Source organism: Tachyglossus aculeatus, chromosome 5 (assembly GCF_015852505.1).
Source record: "Tachyglossus aculeatus isolate mTacAcu1 chromosome 5, mTacAcu1.pri, whole genome shotgun sequence".
Classification (NCBI taxonomy): domain Eukaryota; kingdom Metazoa; phylum Chordata; class Mammalia; order Monotremata; family Tachyglossidae; genus Tachyglossus; species Tachyglossus aculeatus.
The window spans coordinates 48,805,078-48,825,959 of record NC_052070.1 but is presented as its reverse complement, the minus strand read 5'-3'; the positions used below and the strand labels follow the sequence as shown (position 1 = coordinate 48,825,959).

The 20,882-nt window shown below is 45.2% G+C and overlaps 1 protein-coding gene across 9 annotated transcripts in view; it reads right to left on the bottom strand.

Annotated features, from left to right (window-relative positions):
- The window catches only part of KIF1B (kinesin family member 1B), a 193,410-nt gene that overhangs the window by 145,665 nt on the left and 26,863 nt on the right, over positions 1-20,882 (bottom strand). For all 9 annotated transcript variants that reach the window (XM_038746539.1, XM_038746530.1, XM_038746537.1 and 6 more), the window contains exon 2: positions 17,832-18,013. In XM_038746539.1, coding sequence (XP_038602467.1) covers positions 17,832-17,937 — 106 coding nt within the window. In that variant the 5' untranslated portion in view covers positions 17,938-18,013. The remainder of the gene's footprint in view (positions 1-17,831; positions 18,014-20,882) is intronic.

Here is a 20,882-nt window from a genome sequence, read left to right as displayed (position 1 = left end):
TCCCAGAGTTTGGAAAAGAACACAGGTTTGCACAGTGCTTATTCCCTGATGCCAGTTTGCCCCGGTAGGTCGGCTTTGTGCCCTGGGGTGGACCAGGAAGCGGACCCTGTTTCATTTTCGTATTTATAGAAGTCTAATGCTTTTTGGAAGCTTAATGGAAGTACTCGACATTCGGCCAACTAGTGAACCATTTTGCAACTCGATTGTAGCTTTTCAAATTTAGGCAAAAACAGAATTTTAAAAAATCGCATTCTCAATCCCCTTATCTAGCCATCAAGTCCTAAAATGGCATTCTACCTGCCCAAGGAATGACCCAAACTGGTCATCTGAGGCTCCCAAAGCCAAATCTCTATCGACAAACTATTAAAAACAAACAGCGTCTTACATCATTCTTAGCAATAACTCTGCTGCAGTGATAACTTCTCCAGGTTTGTGATAATGAAAAAGAAACCTGGGTGATCTGAGATATGATCTTGGTGACTCTTTTTCCCTACTTGATTTCCCTTCACAAAGTCTCTCAAGATTCAAAGGTCTGTGGCCCTGAGACATCAACTGGAGCCAGCAATTGTCTGAGCAAACATGGGAAGATCTCACGGCCTTGATTTACCGGAATGCTGTTAAGGGATACGATAATGAACAGATTCTTTCTGAGTGTCTGGAGGCAGGACAGGGAAGCACGTACTTCATTTAAATGGGAAAACCATTAATCATCCAGGGTCCCCAGGGAGCAGAAGGTCACACACCATCGCCATGTTCCCGTGAACAAAGAATTAGCTAACCCCAGTTTTGCCCTTCAGGTAAATCGGATGGATTTAAATAGGATTCATCCTGGATTAGTGTGACATAATATGTACTAGCAAAAGGGGAACATGAACAAATTGGAAAATCAAAACCCAGTAGGCCCTCCATCATATTCAGTCAGTCAACTGTCAATCATATTTATTGAGCCCTTACTGCGTGCAGAGCACTGTACTAAGCACTTGGGAGAGTACAATATAACAGTAAACAGATACAAGAGCCCGGGCTGTGGAGTCAGAGGTCATGGGTTCGAATCCTGAATCCGCCAATTGTCTGCTGTGTGACCTTGAGCAAGTCACTTAACTTCTCTGAGCCTCAGTTACCTCATCTGTAAAACTGGGGATTAAGAGTGTGAGCCCCACGTGGGACAAATTGATCACATTGTATCCCCCCAGCGCTTAGAATAGTGCTTTGCACATAGTAAGTGCTTAACAAATGCCATTATTATTATTATTATACATTCCCGGCCCACAACGAGCTTACAGTCTACAGTCATAACCATTCTGGATTAGTGTACTATAATGGATACTGGCAAAAAGGGAGCAGGAACAAATTGAAAAAATCAAAACCCAGCAGACCCTCCCTCAAAGTAAATGCTCTGCACACGGTAAGTGCTCGTTATATAAGACTGACTGATTGATATTTGCATTTTCCTCAGTTAATGGGTGGTGGGGGAAGGAGGGGAGATGAGGAGCATTCTGTAAGAGAAGCTCTAGTTTTGATGTCATTCCCACAGCCTTTCCTCACCACCAGGTTCCTCCCAATTCCCTTTGGGAACAACAGACACTATTCAAGACTAAGCATCTGAGGTCACTGTAGCACTGCAGGAGCTTCTGTGCTCAACTGTGCTGAACTAATTCAGGCTCTTTACATGCGTAAACAAAACCTCAGGAAGAATTTTGAGGTCTCTCTTCCCATTTACCCATTTACAAACTGCGCTAATATTGGCTCTTTTTATATGTTCTAAATTAACCTTTAACATCTCGGGGAAGAAGAGAGAAGAAAGGATCCCCAGAATCTCAATATTCTCGAAGTCAGCCTTTCCCAGAAACATACTAGTACGTCACCTCCAAAGAGCATTTACAAATGCTGGTAAAATCAAAGTTAAAGACCCACTATGCAGAGCTGTAATGCCATCTGTCACTAAGAAAAAGATTATTTTCTTAACGCTTTGTGCTACTGCTTAGACTTTAGAAAGCTAGGCTTGGCGCTTCGACATTAGATCACATGCTCACCCGTGTCAGCTAAAAATCAGCTAAGTCCCCATGAATATGCCACGATTCCCAAGTGAGTTATTTCGACAGTAATTAAATAAACCTATGAAGCATTTGGAAAATGGAGGGAAAAAGAGTAGGTCTCCCCAGTGTTCCAGGAATAGAAAACCCAAAATGTCAATGAACTAAATGGCCCAAGCTGGAATTCATGCTAATTCCTTCCTTTGGAAAGGAATTTCAGCACTGTGCTTGGGCAAGGGGATAAGGATGAATAGAGAAGGGGGAGAAAACAGGGTTATACAATGGCATCCAAGTCAAAAGAATGCTAGCTTGCCGCTCCCAGAAGCCTGTAGAAAGCGTAGCGTGCCCAGCTGCTCTCCCAGATCCCATTGCTATTAATAGAGCCTCCACAGCTGGTGGCTCTGGGAGGACCGCATACCAGTGGGCTTTGCCTAAGAGGAACCTGTCAGCTGAAAATCATACTTCCTCCAGGCTCGCCCAATCTCCGTCCTCTCGCTCGACCCAATCCTGGTCTAAGAATGGAAACTGGATGCAGACCTCACTTCTGGAAACAAACTCAAAAGGGAGACGGAGAAAAAAGTCCAGCCTAATAACCTACCTATCATCCACTAATAACGATGGTACTTTTTACAGCGCTTGCTATGTGCCAAGTAGATACAAAACAATCAGGTTGGACACAGTTCCTATCCCACATGGGGCTCCCAGTCTAAGTGGGAGGGACAACAGGTTTTGAATCCCCGTTTTGCAGACGAAGAAACTGAGGCACAGAGAAGCTAAGTGACTTGCCCAACGTCCACACAGCAGACAAGTGGCAGAGCTGGGATTAGAACCCAGGTCCTCTGATGCCTAGGTCCGTGCTCTTTCCACTAGGCCAAGCTACTTTCTACGTTTAGTGTTTTCTACTAAGATGTTTCAGCAGCGATGGAAATTTTACTTCTCTCATTAAACTCCAAGCCATTGCGAATGTTGAAGGATCAAGTGCAATTAAAAATAGAGACACTAAAAAGAAATGAACATAAAACAGTTTAATTTTTTTTTGTCGAGCTACGGAGATGTAGGGGGAAAAAGCGTGGGAGAGTGATGCCGCATGTGGTATTTTGGTATTTTTGAAATGCTGGATTTACCCTTTTTTCTTCAAATTCTGGTGCAGATCCCTGAATAGCCTCCTTGCCCTTTAGACTGTGAGTCCCTTCAACCGGAGACTGTCTTAATCATCAGAAACTCTTGAAGCCCTTAGTTCAGTGTTTCACGTAGCATAAATGCTTAATAAATGCTGGCAGTAATGAATGTCCGTGATGACAAATAAGCAGCAGGACAGTTATGAGGTTATTTTAAAACTTTGATGGTATTTATTAAGAGCTTACTATGTTCTGGGCACTGTTCTAAGTGTTGGGGTAGACAAATGGCCATCAGATTGGATACAATCCATGTCCCACGTGGGGATCATCAACCCTGTTTTACAGATGAGGTAACTGAGGCACAGGAACTTGACCAAAGCCCCCTAGTAGCCAAGTGACGGGGCTGGGATTAGAACCCAGGTCGTTCTGAATCCCAAGCCCATGTTCTACCCACTAAGCCACGCTACTTCTCAGGTTGAGACCGACAGCTTAGAAGACTCCCTAGCAGTGTTTTGTGGCCCACCAATGTGATTTGAACCTCTTCCCGTTGGGCCCGGGAGAGCCTGAGGTGACCGTTCTTTGATTCAGTTGCTCACGTGTAGGAGTACTTCCACTCTCAGAGGGCAACTGGATATGCACGGTCCAATAAGAATTGGTGGCTCACTGAGATGGGGACCCACCACCTTCACGGATGAGCCATGTGTGAACACTCCACTCTCTCAGGCTACTTGCACGGGAGAGGAGAAAGTGCTTAAAACTGTTCCTTGGATGGTGGTGGTGGTGGTGGGAGGACACCCCCAACCCAAAGAGGTCAAGACCATTTGACTTCGGGCGAGCATGATATATAGGAAGGGTCTCTTAAGACTCACGCCCCTGAGGGAGGCATTCATCTTCTGAAGGGAGAGGCCCCCTTTGCTCTAGCCCCTTCTTTGAACATGCAGGCTCTGCTGGGGCCTTGCAGTGCTTTTTTTAGAACGGGGTTGCTAACACCTGTTCCTGTGCTCAAAATGGCATTCTCGAGACAGCGGCTCGGAGCCGGCATGATAAGCTGTTCCTCTTTTCCCCGCTTCACTCAAGAGGAGAAAGTTTGAGGCCTACTGGTCTAAAACAACCAAGTGAGGTACACTATCCGCAAAGGAAAAAGCTAAAACTAATTTTGTTTTGTTTTTTTTTTTCAAATTGAATGGGCCTGGTCCTAAGAACAACTCTTTTAAAAAGCATTTAACAACCTTTCTGAAAATAATAATAATAATAATGGCATTTATTAAGCGCTTACTATGTGCAAAGCACTGTTCTAAGCGCTGGGGAGTTTACAAGGTGATCAGGTTGTCCCACGGGGGGCTCACAGTGTTAATCCCCATTTTACAGATAAGGGAACTGAGGCCCAGAGAAGTGAAGTGACTTGCCCAAAGTCACACAGCTGACAACTGGCGGAGCCGGGATTTGAACCCATGAACTCTGACTCCAAAGCCCGGGCTCTTTCCACTGAGCCACAATACCACCAGCTGCATTCCATCACCCTGAGAAATCTAATGAACATCTTCATTACAACTGACTTTAACTGAAAAATGGGAGAGTAAAATCTAAACATATAGGCAAAAAGAAGCATTAAACACAATCACCCCAAATGCAAATAAGTCTCATTTCGTCTTCCCACAAGGGTCACGAAATTAACTAACTGGACTAGTTTCACTGAGTGAAAAGTTAAGGTTAAGGAGCCACGAAGGGCCAAAAATTCACAAATACTTTCCAAAAGCTCCCTGTGGGCAGGGGACGTGTCTGCTTATTCTGCTGTATTGTGCTCTCTCAAGCACTAAGTACAACGCTCTCCACATAGTAAGTGCTCAGTAAATACAACCGACTGATTGCATCTTATCCTCTTGGATGTAGCACTAGTAATAATAATAATGATGATGATGATGATATTTGTTAGCACTAGTAATAATAATGATGATGATGATATTTGTTAAGCACTTACTATGTGCCAAGCACTGTTCTAACTGCTGGGGTAGACACAAGGTAATCAGATTGTCCCAAGTGGGGCTCACGGTCTTAATCCCCATTTTACAGATGAGGTAATCAGATGACCTAGATTCTAATCCTGGCTCCGTCACTTGCCTGTGGTTTGATCTTGAGCCAGTCATTTGTCTTTTCTGGGTCTCAGTTTCCTCATCTGTAAAACGGGGAGTCAAAACCTGGTCTCCCTACTTGTTTGACCATGAGGCCCAGGGGGGACAGGGACGATGTCCACCTTGACTGCCTTTTAGTAAGCGCTTAAAAAATACCATAATTATTACCATCATCAGTAATAGTAGCAGTAACAGTATTTGTTAAGAGCTTACAGTGTGCAGAGCACTGTGCTGAGCATTGGGAGAGAGTACACAGATGGGAATCAGACATGCTCACTGTCTGGACGTCCTCTTCACATCCCGGGAACTTAATGTTTTCCCCTCACGTGCACTTGCCCAGCAGTTGAGTGAAGAGCAAGTAAGTCTGATTAACATTCAGCTGAAACCTTTTTGTTCGGTGACACATGCATTCCTTGGCTGGAGTGGAACTGGAGCCTCTTTCTGAGTCTGCATCTCACCCTACCAGAGACCTTTCCCTGCTTCTCTAGTTTCCTTCCCTCCTCCCTCGTCCTTCCCCTATGGGTTGCTCCTAGTGGCTCGGCCCCTCCCGTTCTCATCGGAAAAACCAAATCCTTTCCTGTTCGATGGCAAAACTGGGGCTGCCTCGGCACTCGCTTTCCCGTTCCCTTGCACTGGTGGTTTGTTCCAGAAAGGCAGAAAAGAAAATTATCTTGTCAATCCGCAGTTAGTCAAGACTAGGAAAAAACAAAGAACATCACGCACTGTAACCGAGAAAGAGGGCAAAATTCACAGGAACAGGACTTGGGCTGCCTAACTAGGAATGAGGGCCCCATTTTGATTTTTGTCACCTCTTCAAGCTCCAGTTGAAGAGCTGCCTCTGCTCTCAAGTTGTCTACAATCAATAAAAATAGACACTTAAAAAGACTGCATGTGTGCCAAACAAATGACAAGTGTTATTTCTGCTTAAATTCTGAACTAAGCCAGTAACTGCTTAGCCCTGGATCATAATCAATGATATTTACTGAATGCTTACTGTGTGCAGAGCACCGTACTGCACTGTACTAAGTGCTTAGACACTGGTAGTGACCAACTTGCCAAATGACTCAAAAGCAGTGGCAGGAGGAATGACATCTACTCATCGGTCAGTGGTATTTATTGGGCGCTAATTGTGTGCAGAGCACTGTACTAAGCAACTACACTGAAGGTGGTAGGCATGTTCCCTGCCCGCAAGAAGCTGTTTATTAATTGTGAGGCTCACACTAAGCTACTGAAAAAGTACAGAAGACACAAAAGACAGTTCCCTGCCCATAAAGAGCTTACAAGCTAACTGGGAAATATATAAAATAGCCTGGAGCAGTATCTCTAGTCTGGAAGGTGGGTATCCAGGAGGGCAACCAGAAACTGGGTCCCGGAGCCCCTGAAGGAGACAGAGTCCTGGGCTGGATGGGCGAAGGGACTGATTCAGCAATGGCATTTCTTAGTAAAATGATCAAAAACACAGTGGCCTCTCTGGCGGGGATCTCATTCCCCAGCTTCCGGACTGAAGGAGGGCCGAGCCTTGGAAGGGCAACAGAATTGGAAGAGGGTCACTCAAACTGAATCAATCAATCGTATTTATTGAGCTCTTACTGTGTGCAGAGCACTGTACTAAGCGCTTGGGAAGTACAAGTCGGCAACACATAGAGACAGTCCCTACCCAACAGTGGGCTCACAGTCTAGAAGGGGAAGACAGAGAACAAAACCAAACATACTAACAAAATAAAATAGAATAGATATGCACAAGTAAGATAAATAGAGTAATAAATATGTACAAACATATATACATATATACAGGTGCTGTGGGGAAGGGAAGGAGGTAAGATGGGGGGATGGAGAGGGGGACGAGGGGGAGAGGAAGGAAAGGGCTCAGTCTGGGAAGGCATCCTGGAGGAGGTGAGCTCTCAGTAGGGCTTTGAAGGGAGGAAGAGAGCTAGCTTGGCGGATGGGCAGAGGGAGGGCATTCCAGGCCCGGGGGAGGACGTGGCCTGGGGGTCGATGGCGGGACAGGCGAGAACGAGGCCCGGTGAGGAGATTAGCGGTGGAGGAGCGGAGGGTGCGGGCTGGGCTGGAGAAGGAGAGAAGGGAGGGGAGGTAGGAGGGGGCGAGGGGATGGACAGCCTTGAAGCCCAGGGTGAGGAGTTTCTGCCTGACGTGGAGGTTGATTGGTAGCCATTGGAGATTTTTGAGGAGGGGAGTAACATGCCCAGAGCGTTTCTGGACAAAGACAATCCGGGCAGCGGCGTGAAGTATGGATTGAAGTGGGGAGAGACAAGAGGATGGGAGATCAGAGAGAAGGCTGATGCAGTAGTCCAGACGGGATAGGATGAGAGCTTGAACGAACAGGGGAGCCGTTTAGATGGAGAGGAAAGGGCGGATCTTGGCAATGTTGCGGAGGTGAGACCGGCAGGTTTTGGTGACGGCTTGGATGTAAGGGGTGAACGAGAGAGCGGAGTCGAGGATGACACCAAGGTTGCAGGCTTGTGAGACGGGAAGGATGGTAGTGCCGTCAACAGAGATGGGAAAGTCAGGGAGAGGGCAGGGTTTGGGAGGGAAGACAAGGAGTTCAGTCTTGGAATGGATATGGAATGACAAGTATCCATCTGAAAGAAGCTCCTGGGGCTGACCTATGGATAAGGTTCTAATTCCAAGTTCAAGGGCCTGTCTCCAAACTGTCCTCCTCCAGGCCCCAGAGAGGAAGAGGACAGGACGGCCCCCACTCCCGCCACCCCAACTTTTCATTATCTTAATAATAATAATGATGGCATTTATTAAGCGCTTACTATGTGCAAAGCACTGTTCTAAGCGCTGGGGAGGTTACAAAGTGATCAGGTTATCCCAGGTAGGGCTCACAGTCTTTATCCCCATTTTACAGATGAGGTAACTGAGGCACAGAGAAGTTAAATGACTTGCCCAAAGTCACACAGCTGACAATTGGCGGAGCCGGGATTATCTTCCTCCTAGGACCCACAAATCTTTAACCTGGAAGAGAAGGAAGGAGCCTTTGAGGGAAAGAGAGAGGGGTAGGGGGCAGAGACCCAGGAATTCTGGAAGACAGCAGGTGCTAATGCCACTCCATCAGGAGTAAGCAGCGTGACTCAGTGGAAAGAGCACGGGCTTGGGAGTCAGAGGTAATGGGTTCAAATCCCGGCTCCGCCACTTGTCAGCTGTGTGACTTTGGGCAAGTCACAACTTCTCAGTGCCTCTGTTCTCTCATCTGTAAAATGGGGATTAAGACTGTGAGCCCCATGTGGGACAACCTGGTTACCTTATAATAATAATAATGTTGGTATTTGTTAAGCGCTTACTATGTGCAAAGGACTGTTCTAAGCGCTGGGGTAGATACAGGGTAACTGAGGAACTGAGGCCCAGAGAAGTGAAGTGACTTGCCCAAAGTCGCACAGCTGACAAGTGGCAGAGCCGGGGTTTGAACCCACGACCTCTGACTCCAAAACCCGGGCTCTTTCCACTGAGCCACCTTGTATCCCCCCACAGTGCTTAGAACAGTGCTTGGCACATAGTAAGCACTTAACACCATCATCATAATCATTATTATTATTATTATGGCCTAGTGGAAAGAGCACAGACCTGGGAGTGGGATTAGCCTGGGTTCTAATCACAGCTCTCTACCACCAGCCTGTTGGGTGACCTGGGCAAAGTCATTTCACTTCTCTGGGTCTCAGTTTCCTCATCTGTAAAATGGGGATTCAATACATGCTGTACCTCCTACTTAACCTGTGAGCTCCATGTGGGACAGCAACTGCGTCTACATGATTATCTTGTATCTACCCTAGAGCTTAGAACAGTGCCTGGTCCACAGTAAGTGCTTAACAAATACCATAATAATCATGATAATAATAAAGCAAGGATCAGTCAGGGAGTATGACAAATGTGCTAGGATAAAATATCACTTAATCAACGATAACTACTGAGTGCTTACCATGTGCAGGGCATTATATTAAGCACTTGAGAGAGTACAAGACACCAGAATTGGTAGACACATTCCCTGCCTAAATAAGAGCTTATAGTCTAGAGGGGGAGACAGACATTAATATAAATTAGATCTAAGTGCTATGGTGGCAAATCGGAATAAATAACTGAATATCCAGTTGAAGAGACACATAAATGCTAAGGATGGACGCAAGTATGTAGGTACTGAGGTTAGTATGACTTGGGGTGCTGGGAGTTAAGCTGAGAAGGCTTGCTGGAAGGGGTGGGAATTTAAAAGGGTCCCAAACTTACTGAAGTAAAAGGTTTTACTTTACTTTACTTTTACTTTTAAAAGGTTTTACCTTCAGTAAAAGGTCTTTTACTGAAGTAAAAGATTTTTACAGGGTAAAAATCACAACACAGTAATCTCGAGTGAGTCTCAACAGTCCAATCAACCGTAACTGGCAGTTTTTATTTCACACTGTCACCAGGAGTCAGACCCATCCTGTTTTATGGATCCTAGAGTTTAGCTGCCTGCTAACCATATATTCATTCAATCGTACTGAATGAGCGCTTACTGTGCGCAGACCACTGTAACTTGTTTAGTCTTAGACTTCACTCCAGGTTGCTTCTAACTTTAATCTGATGATAGGCATGTCTTCCTGGGAGGGAGAAACCTGAGGCCCAATGGGTTAAACAAAGCTACTTTCGTTCCGTTTGGTCCTTAAATGTCAAGTCACTATCATTCAGCCCAGAACCAAGCCCTCCCATGGAAAATATTCCCCTTGAGACTACCAAGTGCCTAAGTGAAACTTTGCAGGTTCTCAGCTTTCAGAAGCTTGGCACCGGCTCCCTCCGCCGTGCCCCCCCACAAACCTCCCTCAAGGGCTCTTCACCCTCTTCTCCTTTTTCACGAGAGACCTTATGGCGAGAACATTCAGCTGCATTCCATCTGCAATCAGCTAGGATGGTCCCGAGCCACCTGGGCTGTCTGCCAACATGCTCCGCTTCTTAATGCAGTCAGCCCATGTGACTAAAGCTGGACTGCAGATTTTCCATTTTTGCAATATTTCGGGGATCAAAACAAATAGTGCATCCTCCCAATTCCCCTGAGCACTCAGGGCATTAATAATAGACTCAGACCTTTCACATCAATTTTTCACCCAGTGATATCCACGCATTTAATCATAATACTGCTGAATTACAGGTTGGCCAAATAAACTCTGAACCAATCTGGAACGCGCTATAACAATAATAATTATGGTGCCTGTTAGGCACTTACTATGTGCCAAGCACTGTTTTGGGCACTGGGGTAGATTCAAGTTAATTAGATTGGACATAGTCCCTGTCCCTCATGGGGCTCATAGTCTTAATCCCCATTATACAGATGAGGTAACTGAGGCACAGAGAAGTTATGTGACTTGCCCAAGGTCTCAGAGCAGACACACGGCCAGGGCAGGATTAGAACCCACGATCCTCTGATTCCCAGGCCTATGCTCTTCCCACTACGTCACAATGTCTCAAGTCTCTATGGGTGTAAAGGTGATGAAAGACTGTGAGCCCGTCTTCTAGACTGTGAGCCTGTTGTTGGGTACGGACCGTCTCTATATGTTGCCAAGCACTTAGTACAGTGCTCTGCACACCGTAAGCGCTCAATAAATATGACTGAATGAATGAATGAATGAATGAAAGGGAATGAGTAGCTCCCAAGAGTCCTAAAATAAAGGCACTGCCTACATGACTAGAGAATTATCTTTCCCCAAAACGCACACTTCAGGAGGGAGCACGTCAGTAGCCCTGACGGTCGTTATAAACAAAGTTAGTATTAGACTAGGACTGGACACTCAGTTTTCTAAATTCTATTATGTCTAGCCAAGCCTATTATTCAGGTGAACTTGCAAAACACGGCTTACTTGCCAGGAGCCTGGATTCTCCAAATATGCACTTTTCTGCTGTATGAAACATAAGGATCTTTCATTTCACCCCCTGGTGCTCCGAATAACATTCAGATGGGGCCGCTCTGCTCTAAGGGCTTTCTGGACCTTCCCCAGCGGGAGTCTTTATCTAAAGTGGCCATCTTTCCACTGCTTGGTTCCATGTCTCTCGTTGGAGAAGAAACTGTTCTCAGTGGTCCATCACACGTATCCATCCAGGAAAATCCACTTGGAGACTTTTCGGTTCCTCCCCTGATCCGGTGCATTATTTCTTAATTTCTCTATTGAAAAATACAAGCGCCTTTGCAGGCAATATTTATATTTAAGTCACTCATCCATCCTTCTTTCCATTAGACTGTAGGCAGTAGCTGATGAGCTTCAGGGCCAGTGACCCCAAGGAAAGCTAAAGAGAGGGGAGAGCCATGCTGTGCCGGTACCTTCTCCTCTGCTAAATTCATGTCCACAGAAACCAGACATGCGGAAAAGGAGCCCATCTGCTGCTATATAATCTCCCCCTCTTGTAAGCTAGTCTTGGAGTTCATTATATAAATTCCGTCCCCAGCAGGGGTAGAACCTTTGACCTGAAGGATGGAGTGACCAGTGAAAGACTGTCCCTGCTTGGTTCTAACTGGAAAAATATGAATGCCAAGAAAATCCAAATCATAAATCTTCTTTTCTGGAATTAAAAATGGCAAAAGTATTCAAAATACATTTAAAGTAGCAAGCACCATACTTTGGGGCAACTAATTTTTACCCAGCACTGAAAACACGACAACGAGTTTGAAGCCCAGAAACTGTAAAAAGTTGAATAGCGGAGAAGCAGTGTGGTCTAGTGGAGAGAGCCCGGACCCGGCAGTCAGAAGTACCTCGATTCTAATTCTGGCTCTGCCCCTTGTCTGCTGTGTGACCCTGGGCAAGTCACTTCACTTCCCTAGGCCTCAGTTACCTCACCTGTAAAACGGGAATTAAGACCGTGAGTCTCGTATGGGACATGAACTGTGTTTAATCCGATTACCTTGTACCTACCCCAGGGCTTAATACCGCGTTATAAAATATCATTAAAAAAATTAAGCCTTTAGTCCCACTTGCGCTGCTTCCAAGATGCTAGAATTTATCTTAGTGAAATGAGACTGGTTCAAGGAGCATAACTGCTAGTCTTTCCTTCAGTACAGGAGCTGTGTTCTCAAAGCAGCTTGTGTTCAGGAAAGCAAGCATCTGAGTTCTGACAACATAGCACGCTGTGTCCAGACGGACATGTGTCGTCCGAGGAATGCTCTTTGATTCTGCTGTCACCTATCCAAATTCAAGGTGAAAACAACCACTGTGGCAGAACTGATTGAACTTTTATTACCCTGGTGAATGTATGCTAAATGCTGAATGAAGTTCAAAGTTTTCTTTGGGTGAAGCCTTTAGATATTATTAAAATACTGCCATTGAACAGGGAATTTTATAAGACTTCGTGAGACCTTTAATTGTGGTAACCTTTTACTATATATTTTAGAACGTTTTTCCTATGCTCTACTTCACAGGAACCAGGATACGGGTAAATCTTGTCTTCTGTGGCCGCAAATTCACCAGTAAACGTCCCCAAATGATTTACCCGGCCAAACTCAAGTTGACATTGGAGCCGCAACCCTGCTATTACCAAGAGGGACTTGAAAACATTCAACCTAGTTGCCAGGGTTGGGATCTAATGTCCAAATGGATCTTGCGTCCCACCCTGAGGGATGCGGAGAAGGAGGGCAGTCTAAGGGTGGACTACACAGATCGACTCAGTTTCCCCACAGTCTTGAACTCCAAATGGGAGAAGAGTTATTAGCCTTTTTCCCATCCAGAACTGGAAGCTTAAGGGTCTCTGGGTTCTCAATGGAGCCCTTCTGAGGGTGGGTTTTGGGTTTTGAGACCCTACAGACTACCGTCCTAAGGCTGACGTATGATTCAGGGGAGTCTGTGTTAATAGGGGTCTCCTGTTCCACCCTAATGAAACTGTATCTTCTGAATCACTAAGTCAATGAAGACAAAAGGCTAGTTAGACACTTGAGTCCCATCTCCCACCTGGATGCTGGGAACCTAACTTTCCATTTCCCATTGATTCAAAGATTCCAAAGCCCTGGGATTGTCCATGAATCTCACTTCCATGCTATGAGGGGTGGTTGCCTCAGTTTCCTGCTGGACAAAAGAAACGCCCCAGAGGGCACCAGTTGCTGCCTGGTATCCTACAGATTTCATCTTCACATATGAAAAGACAGGCCCAGCAATGAACAGCACTGAGAAAGGCAAATCAGCTCCTATGAGGTTTAACCTCCACACCCTTTTTCCTTCATCAAATCCAATGCCTTGTCTATCAGTCAAGGACTTGAGAGACTAATTATAAGCAATCTACTTTTAATCATCTGTACCGACTGGCTTGTATTTGGGACTTATGAAAGCACGTTTATCTTGCACCGTAGCATAATGAGAGCTAGTCTTCTCTTTAGTGCCTCCACCTCCCTGACTCAAAGAGGTCAACTCCCAGATGAAGGCTTGGCATTTTACAGATTAAGGTTCGTGTCTTTCTAGCCATTGCATCTCACTGAGGTGGCTTGAGTTCCCACCAGAAGAAAAAATAAAATTAAGAAACTCCCAAGATCTTAAAGGTTGCCAAATCCAATTCGATCCTGTCACACATTCAGCCTTTATTCTTGCCACCTCCTGAAAATTTATTAATTCTTGATTGCATAGATAACTGGAGTCTGCTTTGTGGTTTGTTAGGGCAGGGAAACACTGGGCTGAGCAGCATTCAGAGCAATGCAAAACTGAAAATGAATATTTAATCTCTGACAGATCCTCCCTCTAGAGAGCATGCAAAATAATACTACTGGACACTAGACAGAACATTTAACCAGGCAAATAAGGTTACGGCCTTTGCAGCTCCAGAGGCAGTACGGGCCAGAAAAAAGCATGGTGCTGCAATTTCTAATTTGGAGGTAATAGGATTCAGGGAGAAAACAGCCAGGGTATTAGGCAGATTCTTTAGTCAGAAGGAAAGAGTTAGGATTTAAAACCATAAAAGCCACTTAAAAATAATGATCAATATGACTTTGGGGGCAATTTGTCCACTTTATTAAAGCTGGGATGTCAAGAAGCTTCCCAAAGACAAATACGCATATCAGGGCAAAGAGGAAGCTACTAAGAGGAAGCCCCGAAATCCCGTTGGCTACACCCTACTCTATCAATAGATTGTATTTACTGAAAGCTTATTGTGTGCCGAGTACTGTACTAAGCAACTGGGACGAAACAATATAATGAGAATATTATGAAGATGTGTTCCCTGCCCACAAGGAGTTCACAGTCTAGAGGAGGAGCTCACAGTCTAGCTCCTTAACACAGTCAACAACAAAAAGATAACTAGGAGGAAGAATTTAAAGTTCAAAGTCTGCCTTTTTCTGAACTAAGAATTTTGCAATCTTTCAAAGTGTAAATGTGTTCTACCCATCCCTTATTTTGTAGTTAGACTGTGAGCCTCCTGTGGGACAGAGACTTTCTTTGAACTGATTATCTTGTTTCTAAACCCAGTGCTTAGGAAATTGCTTGACTCCCAGTAAGCACTTAAATACCACACTTATCATCACTATTATTATCATTCAATGGCATTTACTCAGCACTCCACTAAGGGCTTGGGAGCGTGCAATACAACAGCGTTTGTAGATGCCTTGCCTGCCCACTACGAGTTCACAGACTAGAGGAAGCTGGGGTGTCTGCTCTGTTCATTTAATAATAACAATGGCCTTTATTAAGCACTTACTATGTGAAAAGCACTGTTCTAAGCGCTGGGGAGGTTACAAGGTGATCAGGTTGTCCCACGTGGGGCTCACAGTCTTAATCCCCATTTTACAGACGAGGTCACTGAGGCCACAGAGAAGTTAAGTGATTTGCCCGAAGTCACACAGCTGACAAGTGGCGGAGCTGGAATTTGAACCCATGACCTCTGCCTCCAAAGCCCGTGCTCTTTCCACTGAGCCATGCTGCTTCTCTGATTTGATGAGGGTTCATGTGATGAGGGAGCCCACTTTCTGTAGCTCAAGAGGCATCATTCCTCACTACGATGTGACGGAGCAATAGACACCCTCCTAAAAAAGTGTATTCACTCTGATGGCAGGAAGCTCAGAGTCACTGCATTTAAATTAAGATTCCACTTTCCCAGTCATTAACGCTGGTAACTCAAACCTCGTCTATCTGCCACCTCAGCCAACTTGCGCATGGGCCCTGACAGCCCAACCCCGAAAGCTGTCAATCAGCTGCAGGCCCAGAGAGCCAAATGAAGAGAAAGAGTAGCACGGAAGCTCCAGGTTTAACTAGGAAATCACTGACCTTTGAATTCTGACTCCATCCCTCCCGTTTTTCAGAGCCCAGGGTTGAGCAACCGCAACCACAAGCTCTGAGTTCAGCCCTCTGCGCTAATCACCTGAATCCATCAGTCAGATTTCTAGAAATGAAGTGATAGTCTTCTCAGTGGCCTACATGTTAACCACATTGGCACTGATCTCGAAGCTAAGGAAATTTAAGTCCGCTGCCAAACCACCAGAGAGAAAGTCTTCTTAACTTTAGAAGCAAGCAGCACTGCTGTTAACGTACGCTCGCTTTCATTTCTTTTCTAAACACTGCCTAGAGAAGCTTTACAGGTGGGTCATTTACAGTTCTGCCAGTCTGAAACTTGGCATCTAAACTCAGTTCTGAACCTTTGCCATCTGGAGAACGAATCAAGTTGCTATACAGAGGACAGCAAATCCATCAGAGCGTAGTTTTCAAACTACACCCAAAGGGACATTTTTGTTGCTTCAAGGGCTGGGAAAAATGAGTAAACCTCTATTTGACAAGATTTAGATCCTGCATGCGTAGCCTACCAAATTTACTAGTTGTTTACACAGCAAGGATAGACAAGGGATTGCTCTTGGACAGTAAGTTTTAATTTCTGGTGGATGGTTTCTGAGCATGGTCATTTCAAAAGAAACAAGCAGGATGAAAAATAGCCTACAGTTTCCTGCAGGTTCATGGACAAGCTTTGTAGTTGGATGAAGGAAGCATCGGCTTCAAATAGCTTCTGAGTTGGTGAGGCAACAGAAAACACTGAAACAATGGATTTTTCACTCATTTTCCGCTAATACATTTGGGCCAGTTAAAACTTCTCAATGAACAAGTTGAAAAAAATGATGACTTCTGCTAAGAGATTAGTAAAGCATGTGTTTGGACAGGTTGTTAAAAATCGTAAAACTATCTGCTTAATCAGGAAGACTGAGAGTTGGTTTTGAGGGTTGGCATTTTGAAAGTTGATCAAATGCGGTAGGAAAATAATATAGGGGTCTGTAAATAATCATACATTTGGAGGCACAACAATCCTTATTATACGCACCGGAACAGGCCTCAGCCTTGCCCAGGTCTTCTCAGGCCACAATCTTTTAAAAGCCTTCCTCTGAGGAGCAGTGTGGCCTAGTGGATAGAGCATGGGCCTGGGTGCCAGAAGGACCTGGCTTCTAATCCTGGCTCTGCCACTTTTTGGGGTATCTTGTGCAAGTCACTTCACTTTTCCATGCCTCAGTTACCTCATCTATAAAACGAGGACTGTAACAGTGAGGTCCCTTTGGGACATGGATTGTTTCCAACCTGGTTAGCTTCTATCTACCCCAGTGCTTATTATGGTGCTTGGCACATGTTAATTGCTCAATAACTATGATTAATTGATTGATTTTTTTTTTTTAAAAAAGGCTTCACAGTCCCCAGACAGCCATGGCTAGCCCATCTGGGAGGAGGTCTAGGTCCACAGCCTCTGGCTCTGGCCCAGGCCACCTCCAATTCAAAATGGACTACAGGGCAGGGCCAGCTGCATCCCGGGACTCACTCCAGATGGAACTACCACACTTATCCATCAATCAAGCAATGGTATTAATTGAGTGCTTACACTGTGCAGAGAACTGTACTAAGCGCTCGGGAGAGGACAAAACAGCTAGAGTTGGGAGACACGTTCCCTGCCCAGAACGAGCTTACGGTCTATAGGGGGAGAGGGGCATTAATAAAAATAAATCAATCATGCATATGTACCTAAGGGCTGTGGGGCTGAGGGTGAATATCAAGTATTAAAGGGTAACACTGTCTGCCTGCAGTTGTTTTCACATATCTAGGGCTATCCCAGTGAGGACAAAATCCACACTGGATGTCAGCAGCCCTGCCGTCTTAGCCCCCTCACTCCCCACGGCCTCCCCGCAGTCCCCTACCCCGAGACCCTAAGAGAGAGATGTGTATGGGTCAAAACGAATCCTGGCCTGGCCTAAGCCCAGCTTGTCTGCCCCAGTTCAGTGGGTTCAGAACTCGAGTAACTACCAGTCAGCACCCCAGACCCACCCCTCTCAAATTAGCACTCATCAGAAACTGCCAGCGCTCATAGCTGCAGCCAGTACAGCTAGATGAATTCATACATGAAGTTCTTCTCGAACTGAATTTCACATTCAAATCTAATCCAGTCATTATCTAAACATATCAGAGAGACTCTCCCAAGGGAAAGGACGTTCCTCAAATGGATGCTTTAAAGTGGCTACTTCGAAGTGATGTCACGCAAGCGCTAATCAATTTCACCAGATCACAGGAAAAGAGGGGAGACAAGAGTCAGGGGAGAGAAGAGATGCAGCGGACTCCACTAGAATGGGAGGACACACTTACTGGTTGAGTTGCCTTGCATCTGGATGATGCACTTGGATTCTTTGCTGGTCTCGCGGGAATTGAAGGGCCTGACCCGAACGGCCACCTTCACCGAGGCCCCAGACATCCTGATGGCCTGTTCTGGTTATAGTCCAGAAATTAAGAGAGTGACGGGTCTTCTTCTACAGTGAAGTTCAAGTTTCCTTTAAGAAAAAGAACCAGAGAAGTTATTAGAATTCAGGAAATAAGAAGGATCCTGGCCAAGGCAGATGAATTGCAGCCCTTGTTCAGCTACTTCAAACTTCACCCCTTCTTCTGTCTCACCCTCCTGACAGCCACTCATTATCAAGAGTTCACAATACTGTATTTTCTCTAGTTACCTCCACCCAGACCTGCAGTAAGTTCAGCTTCTCAAGCATTCGAAAATCTGTCCTAGGGGACCAGGAAGCTTAATCCTCAGTAGTTTTTGTTCAACACCCGCGAACATGGCAAGGAAAAAAATAAGTCTTCTCTTAATGGAAAGATCTCTTTGACAAAGTAAATAAAATTTGGTGTCTGGTAGTACAAGCAATGACCCTTACGGTAGGGGCCCCCCTGCAGAAACGCCACAGGCGTCTTTTGTTCAAATCTATTCATGCTGCAAAATTCCTATCAGAGCAGCTCCTATTATGGGTTTGTAAGTGCTTGGTTACATCATACTAGTGGAGCACTTTGCCAGAGATGAGCTCCAACCATATCAGAATGGCAGTGGATAGACAGTGCTGGTCTAGGGGTCTAAGCCACATTCCGTTCATCCAAGTGAGTCAAAACCCTGCTGGACTTTGGTTTCTACAATCATAAAAAGGAACTACGTCTTAAACTCCACCTACTTCATAGGATTCAGTTATTAAAAGCAACATCTTTTTGTTCCATTAAAGTAACACTTTTTCAAAAGGGAGCCTAAATCAGGGCAATTTGAAACATCTTTCCCCAAGTTTTTATAATGGCATTTATTATGCACTTACTATGAGCCAAGTACTGTAGTAAACATTGGGGTAAATGTAAGATAATCAGCTTGGCTACAGTCCCTGCCTCACATTGGGCTCACGGCTTAAGTAGGAGGGAGACTAGGTATTGAATCCCCATTTTAATAATAATAATGATGGCATTTGTTAAGCGCTTACTATGTGCAAAGCACCGTTCTAAGCGCTGGGGAGGATACAAGGTGATCAGGTTGTCCCACGTGGGACTCACAGTCTTAATCCCCATTTTACAGATGAGGTAACAAACAGGCACAGCGAAGTTAAGTGACTTGCCCCAAGTCACACAGCTGACAAGCGGCGGAGCCAGGATTAGAATCCATGACCTCTGATGCCCAAGCCCGTGTTCTTTCCACTGAGCCATGCAGATGAGGCAACTGAGGGACAGAGAAGTGAAGTGACTTCCCAAGGTCACACAGCAGACAAGTGGTGGAGCTGGGAGTAGAACTCAGGTCCTCTGACTCCCAGGCAAAGGCAGTCTTCACTAGGCCATGCTGCATCCACACTGAATGAGATCTGTGGCTGATCTGATTAACACTAAGTGCTTGGCTTAGTGTTTTGGGATCTGGAAGTGGTTAATACCATAATCATAATTATGGTATGGTATGGTATGGAAGCTATGGTATGGTATGGAAGCCCCTCCTTCCTCTCCCCCTCCTCCCCATCCCCCCGCCTTACCTCCTTCCCCTCCCCACAGCACCTGTATATATGTTTGTACGTATTTATTACTCTATTATATTTGTACATATTTATTCTATTTATTTTATTTGGTTAATATGTTTTGTTTGGTTGTCTGTCTCCCCCTTCTAGACTGTGAGCCCGCTGTTGGGGAGGGACCGTCTCTCTATGTTGCCAACTTGGACTTCCCAAGCGCTTAGTCCATTGCTCTGCACACAGTAAGCGCTCAATAAATATGAATGAATGAATGAATGAATGATTAATATTCCTTAAGGAAAATGGCAAGCTCCTCGAAGGACCGGAAAATGAAGGGAAAAGTCGAGTGAAAAACAGACCAGTTGGTCAAATACCAAGCAAGTCTTATTAAATCTAATATTTGCCACACTTTTACTTGACAGAAGTTACAACACCCTCCACTAATGAAAGAAAGAGATCGCATTACACTGTGATAGAGGTACATGAGTAACATAACTAGAAACAAAGTGGTGAACAGTTACAACAGAGCAAAGCCAGTCACCTATGGACACTTACTTTACCTCTCTAGCCGTGACCTCTCTCTCTTGTGCAGTCTCACATTTCCTCTTGCCTTCAGGTCATCTGACCTGAAGAAAACTCCTTATCTTCCCACCTAAACCCTATCTTCCCCATCACTGCAGACAACCCCACTATCCTCCCTATCACACAGGCCCATAACCTTGGCATTATTCTCTACTCATCTCTCCCATTCAACCCACAGTCAGCCTGTCACCAAAATCTGTCAGTTCTGCCTTCAAAACAGTGTTAAAATCCACCCTTTCCTCTGCAACTAAACTGCTACTAAGCTGATCTAGGCACTCATCCTATCCTGTCCTGACTAATCAATCACATTTATTGAGCGCTTACTGTGTGCAGAGCACTGTACTAAGCGCTTGGAAAGTACAAGTTGGCAACATATAGAGATGGTCCCTACCCGACAGTGGGCTCACAGTCTAGAAGGGGGAGACAGAGAACAAAACAAAACATATTAACAAAATAAAATAAATAGAATAGATATGTATTGATGTATGAATAGATGTATGAATAGATATGATGACTACTGTATCAGCCTCCTCTCTGACCCCCCTGCCTCCAGTCTCTCTCCAATCCAGACTTCAATCTGCTGCCTGGATCATTTTTCTTTAGAAAAAAAAAATCAGTCCCCAATTCCCTAAGAGCCTGCAGTAGTTCATTCATTCATTCAATCGTATTTATTGAGTGCTTACCGTATGCAGAACACTGTACTAAGCGCTTGGGAAGTGCAAGTTGGCAACATATAGAGACGGCCCCTACCCAACAACGGGCTCACAGTCTAGAAGTGGGAGACAGTTGCCAATCCACCTCCACATCAAACAGAAAC